Source organism: Orbicella franksi, chromosome 6 (genome assembly GCF_964199315.1).
Source record: "Orbicella franksi chromosome 6, jaOrbFran1.1, whole genome shotgun sequence".
Classification (NCBI taxonomy): Eukaryota; Metazoa; Cnidaria; class Anthozoa; order Scleractinia; family Merulinidae; genus Orbicella; species Orbicella franksi.
The window spans coordinates 18,402,275-18,421,588 of record NC_138150.1 but is presented as its reverse complement, the minus strand read 5'-3'; the positions used below and the strand labels follow the sequence as shown (position 1 = coordinate 18,421,588).

The 19,314-nt window shown below is 41.3% G+C and overlaps 2 protein-coding genes across 2 annotated transcripts; one reads left to right on the top strand and one right to left on the bottom strand.

The window, feature by feature from the left end:
- Nucleotides 1-72: 72 nt before the first annotated feature.
- Nucleotides 73-8,078, top strand: LOC145490084 (WW domain-binding protein 11-like). Its single transcript, XM_081469189.1, has 13 exons — nt 73-215; nt 348-379; nt 640-733; nt 920-1,017; nt 1,592-1,629; nt 2,162-2,214; nt 2,671-2,696; nt 3,459-3,516; nt 4,848-4,899; nt 5,468-5,808; nt 6,228-6,373; nt 6,828-7,308; nt 7,430-8,078. The coding sequence occupies exons 1-13, from the start codon at nt 152-154 to the stop codon at nt 7,696-7,698; spliced, it is 1,752 nt and encodes a 583-aa protein (XP_081325315.1). The 5' UTR covers nt 73-151; the 3' UTR covers nt 7,699-8,078.
- Nucleotides 8,079-9,239: 1,161 nt separating this feature from the next.
- Nucleotides 9,240-10,318, bottom strand: LOC145490792 (uncharacterized). Its single transcript, XM_081469888.1, has one exon. The coding sequence runs from the start codon at nt 10,145-10,147 to the stop codon at nt 9,935-9,937; it is 213 nt and encodes a 70-aa protein (XP_081326014.1). The 5' UTR covers nt 10,148-10,318; the 3' UTR covers nt 9,240-9,934.
- Nucleotides 10,319-19,314: the final 8,996 nt, after the last annotated feature.

The following is a 19,314-nucleotide window of genomic DNA, read 5'->3' as shown; positions in this document are numbered from 1 at the left end:
CCTACCGACTACCCCTGAGTAAATAGTTTAGAAGGCCATGGCCACTAATTCAAAAAGACGCGGTCGCTCGGCCATTGAAGGACGCCATGTTGTTTTAGTTTCAGGACCACTTTGCACTTTGCTTGACTTGTCACAATTTAAACTGTCCAAAATGGGGAGGCGATCCATTTCAACAACAAAGAGTGGGAAGTTCATGAACCCAACTGATCAAGCAAGTAAGAAGTGGAATTCGTGCTAATCAGATGCTTTCTATCAGCAGAAAAATAGCAGGTTTTACATGTACGAGCTGCAATGGTTCGAAATGCTTTTACTTATTGAGCATAATGTTTTTTTTTTTATTTTCACAGGAAAGGAAGCAAGGAAAAGGGAGTTGAAGAAGGTCTGTATTGTGGATGTGTATGTTTGTCTGTACTGTTGTGTGCATGATGCGGAAATTTATTTAGATGTGTATTTACAGAGTGTTGAATTTATTAGTGAGTTTCAAAGAAGACATACCTACTGTACCCACCATGGGCATTTGATCTGTTTTGTGAAACATGTGACAGTAATATTAGGAAAACTATGTATCAGAAGTTGTTGATTCACTTAGGAAGACTGTAAGAAGCTTATTATTGAAATGAGTGATTTCTTTTACCGCAGAATAAGAAGCAAAGAAAGATGGTCCGAGAAGCTGTCTTAAAATCCAAGGACCCTCAGAGAATTTTAGAAGAAATTGAAAAAATTGAAACACTGGGTAATTAAAGTACATGTACTTCTTGTCCAACTGCTTCTTGAACTGCTTTTGCGTCATTGGACAGTTAAATTGTTGATTGACATGCCATACTCTTCTAAAGTTTGTACATTTTGACAATTATTGTTAAGATATATATATTGGGCATAGCCAAGGTTTAACTTGTTTGATTACATTCTCCCTTGTCAGAAATTGATGCCGGACCAATCCCTCTTCCTAATGACAAGGCACTCAAAGAAAAGAAAAGGAAGCTGAAGGAGACATTGGACAGGATGCTCAGACTCTATGTGAGTCCTGTAGGAGAAATCTGTATTTTGAAAACTTGAGTGAAAACCTTAAGCGTGATATTCAGCATGCCGACTACTGTATGTTATACAATTGTATTACCAGGAGTTGTTTTGTATAAGTAATATGAAATGGCTTAACCTGGGTGGGATATATAGATTACATTTAGTGCTGAGGTCCTTGACACTTGAATGTATGTGCCAGGGTCAAGAAGTGCTGCGAGGGTTGTATAAGTAATTAGACCTAGAACACCAAAATGTATGTTTACAGTGTATATGTTGTAGGTCAAAATGAAATTTAGGTTAAAATGATTTCAACCTAGTTTGATTCTCAGTTTCCTCTGTCATCTAACCCTAGTTATTCATGATTCATTAATTTATTAGGGTTAAGAGATGAAGGAATTTTATATTAACCTGAATTTCATTTTGACCTGCAACATGTACATTGATGTCCAGGCATTAACTACATTGAACTACATACATTGATATCTAAGAATGAACCCATCCAAGCATGAACCTGTGCATTATTATCTAAATGAACATAATGTTAATTTGATTCCATATTCTTTTATTGCAGGAGAAAGATGATCCCTCTCAGTCAGGACAAGTGAGGCAGTGAGTAATAAAATAACTCTTTAACTGCTAATATATGGCAATCAAAACCTAATTTTACCTTGCTTTTTTTCTTTCTTATTCCTATAGAATTATTCATTTTTACTTGTGTAAAGAACCATATAAACATGTACATTGTACAGCTGATAGTATATTTCTTTCAGAGCTCCTTGTGTTTTTTGAGCCACAACAGCACAGTCAATTTTGTTTTCACAAACATTACTTTGTGAAAAAAGTTTGCATTAAAACTCACATGTACATTTAACCACCTACATGTATATATACACTGGTGATATGATAGCTGAAGATTTGCTAAAATTTCAGCTGCATAGAACTTAGTGTGTTGAATATTTTGTGACAAATTTCACTGGCTGTGGAGGTATGGCTACCTGTGTTTATTTGGGTTTTGTTCTATTGATACCTATTGATCCAACATTACCCAAAAGTTGTTACTTGTGCACACAGAAATGATGTTTTAAAATGTAGTTCTGCTGCAAATTAGTAGAAAGTAATCTTTTTGAAACTTGTATTTCAGATTGATCGCCGACAGTGAGCGAAAGCGTTTGCAAGCCCAGTTATCTGCCCATGGTAGAGTAATAGAATTTTAACATGATAATAATATTATACATGTAAATGTGAGCTCATTACAATCATTTATCAACTGTTAATGAAGTTGTTTTCACAGTGAGTCATCAGACTAGGGATCAGTCTTCCATGATATAAGGTAACATGGAGGACTGTTTCACCTACTGGATGTGACTTTCTTTGTCCATTTATATCTGTTAACCTTTGGAAATTTCTTAAGGACACCTTGCCCTTAAAGCATACCTGGAATCCTGCAAAGGTTATCATATTTTACTTAATATATTCAGAACTTTTTATAATTCGGTCTTTGTACTCAGTCTTAACTAAAGTACACATTCAAGTAATTTCATGCTTGAAAAGGGCACCCAGGGAAGGAAGCAGGCCTTTTAAGGCTCAAATGAGGATAACTGTTATATTTCATGTCCCGATCTACATTTTTGTCTGCTTTTTATCTTGCAGAATTAAGGCAGAAAGCTATAGCAGAGGTGAGTATATGTACAGTGTAGCTCTTGGGATAAAAATCCTACTAGCCCATTTTAGATTATTTTACTGCCATTTTAAATGGAAATGGGCTCCAGTCTGTTCCAGTCCAGTAGAATGGTTCTCTGGATGGGATGCTAGTCAAGTGAAGGTTACTCCCATCATGTTCACCAACAATAAGAATTCATATTCATTGATACTTAATAATTATGTTATACGACTGGGAGAAGAGGAGCTCTTTTAGGGTAAAGTTTCTTGCCCGAGATCACAGACAATACTACTGTAACTTTGCAAATATATTTAGTAACTTCATACAGTCTTGTTAGCAGATTTTAGTATCAGACGTCTCATTGTTTGCCTTTTCTCCTCATGGAGAATGGGACCATCAATTCGTCTTTTGCCGCCACTTCTGCCTCCCTCCACGTCTTTAATTAATTTTGAGATGATCTCTCTGCTTGTTTACCGTTCCTCATTATGTCTTTCTTGGCTGTCGTCTTTGGCATTTGCATTTGGATTCCCATTGTTAGTGCTGAAACAGACATCTAACCAGGATTTTTGATGATAAAACACATTCTGGCAACATGTCTCTGTGGAGAATGTTTACATTTTGTTAGAACCTTTCGTGTGCCTCGGTTTATATGGTGTGCCTCTCTCCACACAATGAGTGTTATAGACATGTAAATTATACACTGTTCTACTAAATAGCTTCAACAATTTAATTTTCAGCCAAATTTATGTGAATTTTTGTGGTATGATTGTATTTTCAGGAAGCAATGATGCCCCCAGACATTCCATTGCCACCCAATATCCCACTGCCACATGCAGGTATGATATTACTGTCAATTACATGTAATTAAGGAATATAAATGCTTTCTGTGTTTCTTTTGAGTTATCAAGTCTTTCTAGTGAACAATTATTCTACTCGTCTCAGTTTTCTATTTAAAAATTAGATTATGAGCTCGAGATTTCTATGAGGTGATAGTTGAACTTTGTGTCTTAGAAAGATCACTCAAATTGATTTGTCATTGAAATTGAAGTTGTGTGCACGCACATCATTTTTTTAATAATTTCAAGATTTTTTAAGGCAAGAAACTATTTTAATGTTTTTCTTTTAGTCTTCTCAGGAATTTATTTATCCATTTGCATCAAAATGTTCCTTCAAAACTTTGTTAAAAAAATAAAATGTCCCCATTTCGTAGACGACCTCCAGCCACTGCACTCTAATAGCTGATAGTATACGAGTAGCTCAGCCAATCAGATTGTAGCATTTGTATTAGTATTATAGTAGTAGAATTCTACTAATAAACAATTAGATTATTCACTTTTGATTTCTTTCGCACAATAGAAATCGAGAGTGAATAATCTGTTATTGTTTTAGTATAAATCTACTACCCATTCAAAACTTTATCTAAATCCTCTTCACAGACACTTCGATAGTACAATGGATATTAAATAGCCTAGCCAAACAGAGAACAGCATTCGTGATAGAACACTAGTAGATTTATACTAGCAGTAAATAGTCATTGAGGACTACTGCTCATAGAAAACAAGGGCGAGTAGTCTAGTGTTTTAGTAGACACTCTAAAGTCAAGTGGCTAGACCAAAACTCAGAAGAAACATGTACAGGAGAAAATGTTTTCAATCTGTTTTAGAAAACAGCCAAAGAAAATAACAATCATAGTGACTGTGAGAACTTTTCTTTGTTTCTATCTTGTTTCTAAACAAGATTTTTGGCCATAAACTAGCACATAGATTTTCTTTTTGCTATTTTCTAATATTTGTCTAGTTAAAAGTCATTGTTTCCATAGAGTTCTAAAAGAAGCTTCAGCCACAAGTTTAGATTGTGGATTTCACTCTCTGGAGAAGCTGCTTTAAGGATTTTATGGAAGAAATTATTATGCAAATTGTAGTCACTACAGTAACTGTATCGTGTTTCTGACAGGCTAACAGGCTGCAGTTAATTCTGAAAACCAGCACCATGTACTGACAATGGAATGATATGCTATCTATTTTTTTGTTTGTTTTCTTTTTGTCGTAGTTTTTCAGGTTGACCTAGAGAGGCACATTGATGTGTCTTTATTACCATCCCAAGTATTAATATTAATTCAGTTCTTGCTAACAATTGTTCTGCATTATTGCTTGTTTTTATCCTTTAGGCATGTTAATGCCAAGTGATATTCCCCTCCCTGGACCATTACCTGGTCAAGTGTAAGTAGTTGGTCTGAATTTTTACTGCATTTGTTTGGTGCGCAAAGTGGCTTAGAGTGCTCAATCTAGACACAAGTCAAAGTGACCAACAGCACATGTACACATGTCTACTGGAAATTGTGCAAAAAATGATAAACTGCAACTATATTGAATAAAATGCTATGAATAAAAGCCATTCTAAGTAAATTATGGCAAAAAAAAGCAAGTCAATAAACAATAAAGATGCCAAGGCCTTGTCATTTCCCCAGAACACTTGGCCTGGTTGTTGAAAGCCTGATTAGGCTCATCCACAATCAGCCTGAATTTTCATTACAGTTTTCAAATTTTGCAGCGAGGTCTTTGTCCTGCGTATTTGACTGATCTTGAACTCCACAAAAAATGAGCAGTACAAACCTTGTGCTATTTAAGATAAGTTAAAAGGTTGATCCTCTACGGATTGATCCTAAATTGGAATTGATGGATTTCTAAACAACTCAGCTCTGATTTTCATACAAAAGAATATTGAGGTGAAGACTTCAAAAGGAACCTCTCATTCAACTTTATATCATTGATTTGTCTCATTTCCTAGGCCCCTCCCCCCAGGTTTAATACCCCCAGGCCCTCCCCCTGGGCCTCCACCGAAACTTCCTTCTGGTATGGTCCCACCTGGTCCCCCACCCGGACCCCCACCAGGTATGCCACCGGTGAGTGTTCCACCACCCCTACCCCCAGGAACAGCACCTGATGATTTGGAAGGCAAACAGTATGATGATGGTGATGACAGTGAAGGGAGCACCAGTGAATCAGGTGGTGAGGAGGAGGAATACGACCCAGCAGTGCCGCTGGGGAGGCTAGAAGGAGATGCAGATGATGGTCAGCCACTTGGAGAGAGGGGCGACAAAGATGAAGAGATGGAGGATAGTGAAGGAGGTCTGTTTGTGTCAAGATATTTACAGTCATGGTTGCACTTCAGTATGTCTCTGCTCAAATGAGTGTACACATGAAGGGTCTAAATGGGTGTAAGGATAATGATGAAGGAAAATTTGAAGAAACATTAAAACTCATTACTTTTGGTTAGTTTCGTACTAGGGAGTGCCCTAGTACAGCTTTGTGTCGACTATCTAAGTGAGAAACTGTTGTCTGCAAAGAAAAGAAAGAATTATCAACTGGAAAATAGAACGAGAGTTGTTATCGTGAGAAGGTTAATAAGAAAGTTGTTGACATGATTTGTACTGCCTGATCTGAAAGCTTTGTATTGTGACATATGCAATTGGACTAGACATCTGGTCTACTACTAGTGTGAACAAGGTATAATTGTTACTTAAAAGAAATTTCTTTGTTGGTTACAGAAACGAGAGAACGTCAAAGAACTGTAAGGTTTGCAGATGAAGTTGAGCAAAGTGGAGGTGAAGGCCACTCCTCAAAAGGCAGTGGTACAACTTCAATTCAAGATTTTCTTCTTAAAATGGCGGGGCAGCCTCTCCCTGATAAACAGGTACACATTGATTACGTTTTAGATTACTAGACTGTCAATTTATTGTATCAAGTGGTCATCATGCATGAGAAGCTCAGCTGAGACTTCATGAAACCATGGTTATGACCTTTATTTACATCTACATTCTAGAGAAGTCAAGTACCTAATAACACCCTGAAAAATCCCCGTTCTTACGGAAATCATCGCAAAATGAATGCGCACGCAAAACTTAGGAAATGATGTGTTTAAAACTGAAGATTCGATTAAATGTTTGTACTTTAGTATACATTTTGTAGAAATGTCTTTTTGTCAACGTCTTCATTTACAATGAAAATTAATCCAGTGTGAAACATGGCTGTTCGTTGTTTGGCGTTTACGTGTTCAGTGCTACAAGTTTTCCAACAAGGTACTCCATCTGCGATGCAATTCCTTAATTTCAGTCTTACTATAATAATCTGTTTTGTTCTCAACACAGCGAGAAGGAGACGAGCAAGGAGATCAAGCAAAGAGAAGCTCAGTACAAACAGGACAACCTCAACCCCCAGGACCACCCCCAGGTCCACCCCCTGGACAGCTGCCTCTACCTGGAAGTCAACAAGCCGGAGGACTACCGATTCAACCCAACTTTCAGATCAGAGCCCCACCCCCAAGAATGTTCCCACCTGGTCCTCCCCCTGGTAGGCCACCAGGCCCTCCCCCAGGAATGCCTGGCATGGTCCCTCCTGGCCCACCCCCAGGGTTACCGCCCAATATGATGGCACACGCTATGGCAAGAGGACCCAGACCTCTACTGCAACAACCAATACCATTACCACCATTGAGACCTGGCATGGCACGACCCCCTGGCCCTCCCCCCGGTATGATTCCCCCTCCCCCACACGGCGCAGTTTTGTCAGCACCCCCAACCTTCATTAGTAAACCTCCAATGGCTAATCCAACTGCTGATAGTGGAAAAGGTGAATGGACATTTTAAAATTATTTTTATTGTTCTTCCTCGTACATGTATGTTGGTTTTATTTTTAACTTGTGGGTTATCTGATCTCGTTAACTAATTTCACCTTTTCGTAAACTTCACAGGAGCTACAATTAGTAAAGAAGCAACTGCCACCATTAGTGCAAAGCCACAGTTACGGAACACACAAGCAGAGTTAACAAAACTCGTACCTACCGCCTTGCGAGTCAAACGAGACCAGCCTAAGAACAAACCAAAGCTTCGGCCACCCGGAGCTGACCCAGAAGCTGTTGAAAGTATACCGCAACAAGTTTCACAACCGAGGGTTGCTGAAACTGGCACGAAAGACGATGCTTACGCGCTTTTTATGAAAGAAATGCAAGGACTTTTGTAAATGAACTGAAACGTTAAATTGTGTGTCCGTTTTGTGTTGCCTATTACTGAGTTCTTAGTTCACGAAACGCGTGCAATTTGTTCTAGCCAATCAGCGCAAAGATGGCGTTTTTTCGGCCAATCAGATGCGAAACCAAAGCCAATCGTTATTCGACGTACAGTAATTTTCCAGCGCGTGTCAACAATTTTTGCCGCCTTTTCGATTGACCTTTTCCTCCGGTTTTATACATTTGCTTGACTTCCTGGAAGTTCTTTGTTATTGTACCACTTTATTCCGTGTCTTATAAGATACACGACAAGTTTAGAACCTTAACTACAATTTCAAACCACGTAATAACATTCGTCAAATGTAATAACAGTGAAAGTATTTTTCCTTTCTTCGCGTAATGCTATTATTAGCCCATCCCAGGGTGTCATAGTGCGGGGAGCGGGCAGAAAGGAAGTTAAGTAGAGATGACAACGGACGGCGTTTCATTCCAATCTTAGAGTCAGCAGCAGGCTAAACTCTGCCTCCTTCCCTGGCGCTCTTGCATTTCGTCGGTAAATTGCGGGGATGAGGAAACCCAGGATTGACAACTTTGCATGCACCGCGCCGCATCTAAGGAGAGAAGCCTATGGGCGATATCTTGTAGAACAGAAGGTTGAGAGGGATTGAGCGCGAAGCGTGACACAGGCACACGGAGCGCTCGTATTCCCCCATCCGCTAATTATCCGCCTGTTTTGGAGGCTAAAGGACCCTAAACCGGACTGTCTGTTATTTTCACTTGTTAATTTTTGCCGTAGAACTGAGCGAAATGTAGTCAAAACTGTCAGTTGTTTTTTCGTCCTTCAGCCGAACTCCACCTTTCAGGCCTAAACACGTTTCGTTTTTCAAACTCCGGGTAGTGCAATATCCTAAACTAGAACTAATTACAGCTTATCGAGTGCTCGTAGACACACAAAAGGACTACAGCACAATTCCAACAACTGCGTGTATTTTTTAGCCTAAACTTAAAAATAATTTTCAGTTTCGCGATCGCTATCTCTCAGTGAAAAGAAGACGAGAGAACCAATAAGATTCGCGGATTTCAAATTGAAGACAGCTTACGGGCTACTTATCTATAAATGAGGCCGAAAACCGACACAATATCACTTCAGGGATCGCGTAATCGCGCGCAAACTGAACTTCTTTTGGAAATTTATTTATCCAGTAATATTTTTAACTCTTCAACGATAGCTCAGCCAATCAGATTGCCATTTTTGTATTAGTATACTTAAGAATTCTAATACTTCTGCTTACCAACTTGAACTAGAAGCCAAAAAAACAATAAACGATTTTGTACCGGAGCGACAAACGTACTCACAGAATGTTCGTGGCAGCATCGTATTACAGGTACTGCAAGTCTAATCCATGAACTCTCCCTTCCCCGCTCCACATATTCGTACTGGTCCTGGAAAACCTGGAAAGTCCTGGAATTTTATTGTGGCGTTTTCCAGGACTAGAAGAGTCCTGGAAAAAGGTTACTAGTCCTGGAAAGTTCTGGAAAACTGTTTGACTCGAGTAATAAAATGAAATTTACTGGCAGACGGTAAGGAGAATTAACATTGAGATCTTGGGAGTGATAAGGGTAATGTGAATTTTGTAGTCCTGGAAAAATCAATCTGAGTCCTGGAAAACTCCCGGAAATTTGTTTCTGAAAAAGGGTGCGAACCTATTTATAGGGGTTGAACCCAGGGAGGAGAAAAGAAAGTCGATGCACGATGACTTGCTTGTGCATGCTCAGAACGCCACTATTTTTCCCCGTTAAAGGAACAAAAAACCCTAAATCCGTAGAGATGATCAACAGAGACTCGTTAAAAACTACTTGTTACGAGCAGGAACACGTGCACCAAAACAACATTTTAAAAGCTTTTCCAAGCCACTATCTGCTGAAAAACGTGTAATTCATGACGAAAACTCGCTGTACATTAGAAAATTAACTCTCTAGAGCTAACTCGCTAGAATTAACTGAAGTCACTCCCTCAAGTGACAATTATTTTACGGGTGAGCTAAGCAATCCGTGATCTATAGTAAAGCGTTAACAGTTACTCATTTGTTGTCAGTTTAAACTCTAGTCAAGTTTGTATATAGTTATATTTTTTAGAGTATTTCGGACTGATCCGGTGTTCCTGGTTTCAATACGCGTCTAGTTAATTGGCTTTGAACGGAAATTGCGATAGCGTTTCTTGCTTGTATTAACGTTCGAGTTCGGCCTGTTTCACAGCAAAGAATTTGCCACTATGTTTCCAATAAATTTTCCTGTGACTCCACCAACTATAGCTCCAATTGTACCTCCCACGATCGGAACAGGAATAAGGACTTGTCCGATGGCTGCTCCGGCGGTTGAGCCGCCTACGTTTCCGACGCCTGTGATTACTCTCTTCTCAGCGGCTGTTTTAAACTCGTTTTTGTCAATTTTTCCTTTTTTCATGTCTGCGTGTGCAGAGTAGATGTCACGACCAATTTGTATACCCTCAAACAGTACTGCACACAGTGCTCCTGCAGCCAGAGAACTTCCTAATCCAGCTGCAGGTTGCGATACAGTTTGAGTCACAACTTCCTCAGATGCCTCGCGAACCCCAGTTTTCACGACCTCTTGTCCTGCTTCCTGTGTTGTCTTACAAGCCACAGTCTTTATGATCATTTGTCCGGAGTTTGATCCAGTCTGAGTCAAGACTTCCTTTGTGGCCCCGTGAATCCCCGTCTTCACAACCTCCTGCCCCGCTTTGGATACAGTTTGGGCCACAGCTTCCTTTGTGGCCCGGTGAATCCCCCGTCTTCACAACCTCCTGTCCCACTTTGGATACAGTTTGGGCCACGGCTTCCTTTGACGCCACGCGAATCCCCGTCTTCACAACCTCCTCTCCCGCTGTGGATACAGTTTGGACCACGACTTCCTTTGACGCCACACGAATCCCCGTATTCACAACCTCCTGTCCCGCTTTGGATACAGTTTGGGTCACGGCCTCCTTTGACGCCACGAGAATCCCCGTCTTCACAACCTCCTGTCCCGCTTTGGATACAGTTTGGGCCACGGCTTCCTTTGACGCAACGCGAATTCCCGTCTTCACAACCTCCTGTCCCGCTTGAGTTACAGTTTGGGCCACGGCTTGCTTTGACGCCTCGCGAATCCCCGTCTTCACAACCTCCTGTCCCGCTTTGCATACAGTTTGGGCCACGGCTTCCTTTAACGCAACGCGAATTCCCGTCTTCACAACCTCCTGTCCCGCTTGAGTTACAGTTTGGGCCACGGCTTGCTTTGACGCCTCGCGAATCCCCGTCTTCACAACCTCCTGTCCCGCTTGAGTTACAGTTTGGGCCACGGCTTGCTTTGACGCCTCGCGAATCCCCGTCGTCACAACCTCCTGTCCCGCTTGAGTTACAGTTTGGGCCACGGCTTGCTTTGACGCCTCGCGAATCCCCGTCTTCACAACCTCCTGTCCCGCTTTGGATACAGTTTGGGCCACGGCTTGCTTTGACGCCTCGCGAATCCCCGTCGTCACAACCTCCTGTCCCGCTTGAGTTACAGTTTGGGCCACGGCTTGCTTTGACGCCTCGCGAATCCCCGTCTTCACAACCTCCTGTCCCGCTTTGGATACAGTTTGGGCCACGGCTTGCTTTGACGCCTCGTGAATCCCCGTCTTCACAACCTCCTGTCCCCCTTTGGATACAGTTTGGACCACGGCTTGCTTTGACGCCTCGCGAATCCCCGTCGTCACAACCTCCTGTCCCACTTTGGATACAGTTTGGGCCACGGCTTGCTTTGACGCCTCGCGAATCCCCGTCTTCACAACCTCCTGTCCCGCTTTGGATACAGTTTGGGCCACGGCTTGCTTTGACGCCTCGCGAATCCCCGTCTTCACAAACGTACAACCTCCTGTCCCGCTTTGGATACAGTTTGGGCCACGGCTTGCTTTGACGCAACGCGAATTCCCGTCTTCACAACCTCCTGTCCCGCTTGGGTTACAGTTTGGGCCACTGCTACCTTTAGAACTGCCCCTATTGTTCCCATTGTTTTGGCAAGCATCTCTTCAGACTTCTTAATTTGGTCTGAGGATGAAATTCCTGTTTTGCACCACATGGCAAAATGCTCACAGTTATTGGTAAAAGGGCAATATTCTTCTTTAGCAAGCTCTCCCTGAGCTCTCGAAACAACCCTGTCTAGATGGAAACAGTTATCGTGTTTCAAAAGGTACACATCTTCATCTCGGAATTTGTACCTCTTCCTGACCACCTTTGCAATCTTAAACTCCTTTGGTGGGATGCAGTTATCGGTGATAAATCCTTTAGGAGTATTGCTATACTCAATGGCATGGATTTCGTCCTCTTCATGATCAATATCTTCGACTATGGCATGATGCCAGTAGGCACCACCATGCCGATGGAAGGCGATGTGATCACCTCTTCGAAGGTCGTTCAGCGAAGACACGCGAACCTTTGGCACTTGATACTTCTGGCCATAACTGTTGTACGTTAGGTTGTAGACAGACATGGCTTAGAGTCCTGTGAAAAACATTAATAAATCTGTTAGCGTTACCTGTTTTATGACATTATAATCAGTTATTAAACCCGTTTGAATAATAACATAAGCGTGATATTCTAACCAGACGTAGCTTATCAGAGCTGGCCGTACATTGAATACGGCAGGTTGGTCTTCCTAGAGGGTCGGCGTACTCGAGACAACGCTTTGTAAAAAATATATTTACATTAGAATTCCGCAATTATTGTATCTAGCTCTAGCTTAATATATAATATAGCTCGAGGAAAACTATGAGCTTCGATCGGCCGCGGAACAGATAATGTCCAAGGACAAATATCCCAGCATATTTTCGCGCCAACTGAAGGCTATTGTTTATATATTCTAGTCCCCAGAGCCACCTGTCCCTCTTAGCCGGTGGAGCCTTGGCATGAGGAGATTGGCTATGCAGATTTTTACTAATTCTAGTTTCTTTGCTGGATTCTATCAAACTAAAACCGGCAGGGGTATTTTTCGGAACGCCGAACGCCAAATGCATTGTTTGCTTGCGGTTTATTAGTTTCACTCATGTTTGCTTGCGGTTAGCTGCTGTTTGTTAAGGACAGCATTATATTGCATATGGCCCTGTCCAACAAATAAAAGCTAAACGCAAGCAAATATAAGTGAAACTAACCGTAAGCAAACAGTGCATTCGGCATTTTGCGTTCGGCTTTCTACAAATTACCCCTGCCGAACTAAAACCGCTCGATTACAGCACCTTCAGACCTTGTCAGATTTTGACAAAGAAAATGGCATTCATGTTTTCAGGAAAGAGGCCAGAGTTCAATTAGCGAAAATGTTAGCTCTAGCCCATCAAGACATTTGTCTCCAGACTCCAGAGCCACCTCCTTCCTCGTGTTAAGGCTCCGTCGGCTAATAGGAATGGAGGGACTCTAGGGATGAGAATGAGATATGGAGAGAGCCCAGATCTAGAATAGAGTATTCTCTTACCACATTAGATACAGTAAACTGGGACAAGCGAGGTCATTCAAAGTACATATTCTCTATCGATGCTAAAAAACGCACTGGAAGGCGATGTGATCACCTCTTCGAAGGTCGTTCAGCTGAGACACTCGAACCCTTGGCTCTTGATACTTCTGGCCATAACTGTTGTACGTTAGGTTGTAGACAGACATGGCTTAGAGTCCTGTGAAAAACATTAATAAATCTGTTAGCGTCACCTGTTTTATGACATTATAATCTATTATTAAACCCGTTTGAATAATAACATAAGCGTGATATTCTAACCAGAGGTAGCTTGTCAGAGCTGGCCGTGCATTGAATACGGCAGCTTGGTCTTCCTAGAAGGTCGGCGTACTCGAGACAACGCTTTGTAAAAAATATATTTACATTAGAATTCCGCAATTATTGTATCTAGCTCCAGCTTAATATATAAACAAATAGCTCGAGGAAAACTATGAGCTTCGAGGAACAGATAATGTCCAAGGACAAATATCCCAGCATATTTTCGCGCCAACTGAAGGCTATTGTTTATATATTCTAGTCCCCAGAGCCACCTGTCCCTCTTAGCTGGTGGGGCCTTGGCACGAGGAGATTGGCTATGCAGATTTTTACTAATTCTATCTTATGTAAACGGCAGTGTCTGTTTTGCAGTGGTGTCCGTATAGAGAGAGAGATAACTTTAGTATAGGATTATCTTAGACTCCGTCCAGCTCCGTCTAGCTACTAGTCATGTTTTTACAGTTACAGTTTGTGGTTGAAGTAAAGCAAAGAAAATTAACAATAACGTTTATTTTTCCCTATATTTATTTATTGGACATTGCTAAAGTAGATTTCTCATCTATCGTCATTCTTAATTTCAATAATTCCGGTTAATTTCCGGATTCTGGTTTCCGGTTTCCGAATACCGGATCCTAGGATTCTGGTTCCGGACCCGTTTTCCGCGTTCCGTGTTTTAGAGTTACCCTAATTTAGATCATATTCTCGTCCCCAGAACCATCTGTCCCTCTTAGCCAGTGGGGCCTTGGCATCCGGAAAAGTTGACACGTGACTTGATTGGCCAGAGTTTTACTAATTCTTTGAACAAAATATCAACTGGTTTCTCTCTAATTAAAACCGCCAGATTACAGTGTACTTTGAGTGTGAAGGGGTAAAATGGGCTTACTTGGACTTGACTTAATGACCATTGAAACGTTTGTAGTTCAAAGAAGCCGAAGTGCGCCGCCAAGTAAATCGTGACTAAAACACCAAACGAGTGCATACGAGTAACACACGAGTACATACAAGTAACATACGAGTAACATACGAGTAAATACGAGTAAAATGCATCGCTACCACAAGAAGGGAAGTCCGTCTAGGCTTGTCCTTTTCTTTTCTTTTCATAGCGCTATGGTTTGTTGCAGTTCTGGGGTATGTCTGGTTACAGTTACCCGCCTAACGAATTTATAGCTCATTTGTTCAATTTTCAATATACATTTGTTAATACTTTGAACAAGAAAATTCTTTTCAATGCAATGTTATTATTTTCAGCCTTTATTAAACCGTTTTCTGACTTGCACTATGGAAAGGTGCATTATTGTACATAAAGAGTGAATTTGATCTGGATTAAAATATCTACTGATTTTAAATGTGCTTATGTTTAAAGAATGACCAAAATTGGCAAATTTGAAAGTTTTACCCTTTACTTGAGGAAAGGGAGAGGGGTTCAATTCATTGAACAGCACGCTTAACACACACCCCGAAGCTTTTACTTTGCTATTACTTCAAGAAAATGATTTTATGAGACATTTGCGCTCGCTAAATCTTGTGTGGAATCATCGTAATCTGCGTTTAGTTGACGCGCGATGTCTCATCATATCACATCATCATATCATTATACAGCAGAAGGATTGGAGGCGAATCGTGGATAAAAGCACCCTGAAAACTCACCTTTTAAAACAGGAACATCGAGGAAAGACAATGTAAGCTTTATAAATCTTCGTCAACAGAGAAATCGAAAGCGGAAGTCAGTTCCGGTACATGAATGGGGTTTTCCCCTCATTCTCGAAACCTAAAACCCCGGAGTGTTTCGCATTCTTTATGTAACCGTGAACTCTCTTGATTTTTATTATTGATCAACACAGCACTTGTTTCCAGTATTTTTTCTCAGACTTTCAAAATCTTAGAGGTAACATGAGAAACATAAAAACGCGTCTGAACGCATTTTAGCAGAGACACAAAATAAAAAATCTTTTGCTTGGGTCTCGGGGTCATTTACTTTTCTGAGAAATTAGATTTCATATTCAACTTCCTTCGCAAACACGTATCTACAGCTACATAAGTCAAAGTCATATTTTCACGTTCAAAGGATATTAGTTAACATTATTAAACACAGTTTATCGTTTCTTCTTTCTTTATACGCGCCGCGCTCTTCCTCTTACTTCTCGCTCGTGTATCGCGTTGCACGCTGTGCTTCGCTTAACTGTAAACATTGTACATTCCGCGCTCTTTGCCTACCTAACAAATATGACAGCGCCTAAAACCTTTAAAGGTTTAGTTGCGATTACAAAGTCCTTTCGAAAGTTTAATATCATTATTTACGAGATGAACAATCAGTTCAATTGGTACCCATTGATCATCACAACAAGAACCGGGGAGCGGCCGGGGAGCAAAAACAACAGCTCAAGTAATGCGCGTTCTTTCGATATTGTGTACGATCGCCGTTTCTGCGGGTGAACGTAATCTTCGTTCTCATCCTGACACATATGACACATCTTATAGAGGAAAGCATGAACGCATAATGGAAACATCCTCCATAAGAAAGTTTTTGTTGCAACTTACCCTGCGAAGACAGAAGATTTCCGCCTGTTGTTTAAGTAGGCCACTTACTACGCAAAACAACAGGCGGAAAAATGCCTACGTTCGCTGTCTATACTGTTCTCCAATCGTGCTACAATTCTAAGCCTCATACGAGTCCAATACCTAAAACAGTACGTGTTGTACGTTCATATTGCTTTAGATCTAGGTTCCAACTTGATAATTGTCCTAATCGTAAACAGCTAAAGTAGTTTTTGTGATGATCACTTTGTTTCTGCACTGTCTACATGCGTAACTCACAAGAAGAGCATCAAAGGTAAATAGTTGATCTTTTTCCTGCAAACTCACCTTGCTAAACCGAGGAAACGGACAGCACCTTGCTCGCTTCAGTAGAGTCTCGTCAAACAACAGAAGCGAAAGCGTAAGTCTTAGGTTTTTTCCCATGCTCTAGGTTTAGTCTGGAGGGCAACCCTAAAAGAGAGAATCTGGAATCCGGAATCCGGAATCCGGAATCCGGAATCCGGAATCCGGAATCCGGAATCCGGAATCCGGAATCCGGAATCCAGAATCCGGAATCCGGAATCCGGAATCCGGAATCCGGAATCCAGAATCCGGAACTGGAATGGTCGAATTGGAATCTCGGAATCTGAATTATTGATATTGAGAATGATGACAGAAATAATCTGCTTCGGCAAGGTCCTTTAAATAAATATAGGAAAAAAATTTTTTGCTCTTGTTTTCTTTGCTGCTTTCAGCTTCAACCACGTGTTTTGAACAACCCCTAACTATTAATCTCGTATGTAACTTATTTAGACGAACCAATTTAACCTTTACATATCCAAAGAGATAGGCGCGACTGTCGAGGTACACCTTGCTGCCACTGACGGAACCCTGTCCTTTATTGCTAACTATTTCAGTAATTTTTCGCGTATTTGAAGATCGTGTTTTCTTTGATTTGTGGATTCTGCCCTCCGGGACTCCGGTTACTGTTAAAAGATTCATCACACGCAAACATGGTGGTTTATTTTTACGTCAATGCTTTGCCTTTTGCATGTGCTACTCACCGGTCTTCTCCGGGGAAGAACCGCGCCCCTGTTGGGGCCAGGTTGATTAAAGGCCATGAAAGCTAACTCTATCCACCTGAAAAACCACTAGCCCTGACTGGATAATGATTTATTCAATGAATGGCGTTATTCACCTGTTTCACAACCTGGTCACATGCATTGCTACTAGGGGTAGCTACTAGTCATGTTTTTACTGTTACAGTTTGTGGTTGAAGTAAGCAAAAGAAAATTAACAATAACAACGTTTTCTCCCTATATTTATTTATTGGACATTGCAAAAGTAGATTTGTCATCTATCGTCATTCTCAATTTCAATAATTTCGGTTTCCGCATTCTGGTTTCCGGTTTCCGAATTCCGGATCCCAGGATTCTGGTTCCGGACTTCGTTTTCCGGGTTTCATGTTTTAGGGTTGCCCTAATTTGGATCATGTTCTCGTCCCCAGAACCAGCTGTCCCTCTTAGCCGGTGGGGCCTTGGCATTCGGAAAAGTTGACAGGTGATTTGATTGGCCAGATTTTTACTAATTCTTTGAAGAATATATCCACTGGTTTCTCTCTAACTAAAACCGTCAGATTACAGTAGTTGGGCTTTGTCAGATTTTGACAAAGAAATTCTGACAAGAAATGGCATTCATGTTTTCAGGAAAGAGGCTAAGGGTGCTTACCATTTAGCAAAAAAAATCCGGAAATTTCGGTCGAAAGTCAAATGGAGAAGTAATTTTCCGGAAAATCTGTTCGGAAATTGTAAGGTGCTTTCCATTATGCCAAACGGACCGGTCAGAGATCAGTGGGAATACCCGAGGAAAATGGAACGACATTTTCCGATTAAACAGGTCCAACCAATAGGAATGGCTCTTGTCATTTTTTTACTCCTTTTCCCTAATTAGGGCAAAGAACCGGTTTGTCAAAAATGGAACGGCGAATTTCGGTCGGAATATTACCGACCGAAATAAGTGGACTACCTCCAGAGGTGATCCCGAATATTCCGATCAGAGGAAACCGAAAGGGACCTTTCCATTTGACTTCCGGAAGAAAATTTCGGAATCTTTGGCATAATGGAAAGCACCCGTACTCCAGAGGTAGCCCTCTTTTCCCGTTCGGAACGGAACGGCGGAAATTTCCTTACCATTTGGTAAATTTTCCAGTTTCCAGTCCCTCATCAGCCGAAAACAATTACGAGAACTCGAATAACAAATGGTAATCACCATCTCGTTCGGTTGGCTTGCTTATTTTGGAAAAACCCTTACCATTATTCAACGGTCAGCTCAACCGGCTCATTCTGACAAATGGTAAACACCCTAGATTTCAATTAGTGAAGTCCAAGAATCTAGCCAATCAAATCGTGTGTCTCCAGAGCCGCCTTCTTCCTCGTCCCAAGGCCACGCCGACTGATAGGAACAGAAGGGCTCCGGGATAAGAATGGGATATATAGAGAGACCAGAGTATCTCTCTTATCATAGGAAATAGAGCACACTGGGACAAGCGAGGTCATTCAAAGCACATCTTCTCTATCGATGGTGAAAAACGCAAAATCACTTGACTCAAATGCAGTCTCAAAAATTCGCTCTTCTCCATAGCTCTTTGCTATTTAGAGGGGTCAATTTTACCACTTCGTCCTACACTATCCACCTCGGCTGTCCAGTTGGCGATAAATAACTCGTCCAGCGCAAATGGAATGAGTTAACGTCCGACTTTATCCTCCTTTTGCTGAAATTATCGGCGGGTAATTGTTTCTGTTGCTGGAAAATTCCGGTATAAAAGCACATCATGATAAATGGCCCTTGAAAAAACACGACTCGCCGAAAAACGGAAAAATTTTTCGAATTCTGCTTTCGAGATGGGGGCTCAGGGTTAAAATGCGGAGCCTGGGTTGAAAAAAGTGCACAACTGGAAAAATAAGGTTCTTTGGGGAGCTATTAGCCCTTCTGTTACCAAGGCCTGTTTATCCTCCAGGATATATCAAACTCGAACGATCGTGTTTGACCACATTGCCAAACACCTAGTCTCCTCCGCAGCCGTTTTTGGTAACGCTCGTTGCGTGACATCCCAAAAAACGGTTGCGGAGGAGACCACCAAACACCAAAAAGAGAGCTGAAATACGCCGCGCGGCGTATTATTTTTGATGAGCTTCGAGGTGTTTAGAAATGTGGTCAAACACTGTCATGAGTGTTTGATATATCTTCTAAAATAAGACTAAGGAGAAAACGTAGAAGTAAAATCGTAAAAACCTGTGCTAATTAGGATCAGATATCCAAACACCATC

Bases quoted from the DNA above. Each gene is read 5' to 3' on its own strand.
- LOC145490792 (XM_081469888.1), bottom strand. From the start codon at position 10,147: ATGAAAAAAGGAAAAATTGACAAAAACGAGTTTAAAACAGCCGCTGAG.
- LOC145490084 (XM_081469189.1), top strand. From the start codon at position 152: ATGGGGAGGCGATCCATTTCAACAACAAAGAGTGGGAAGTTCATGAAC. The intron at 2,697-3,458 runs GTGAGTATATGT...TTGTATTTTCAG, and splicing joins GGCAGAAAGCTATAGCAGAG to GAAGCAATGATGCCCCCAGA. The intron at 4,900-5,467 runs GTAAGTAGTTGG...CTCATTTCCTAG, and splicing joins GGACCATTACCTGGTCAAGT to GCCCCTCCCCCCAGGTTTAA.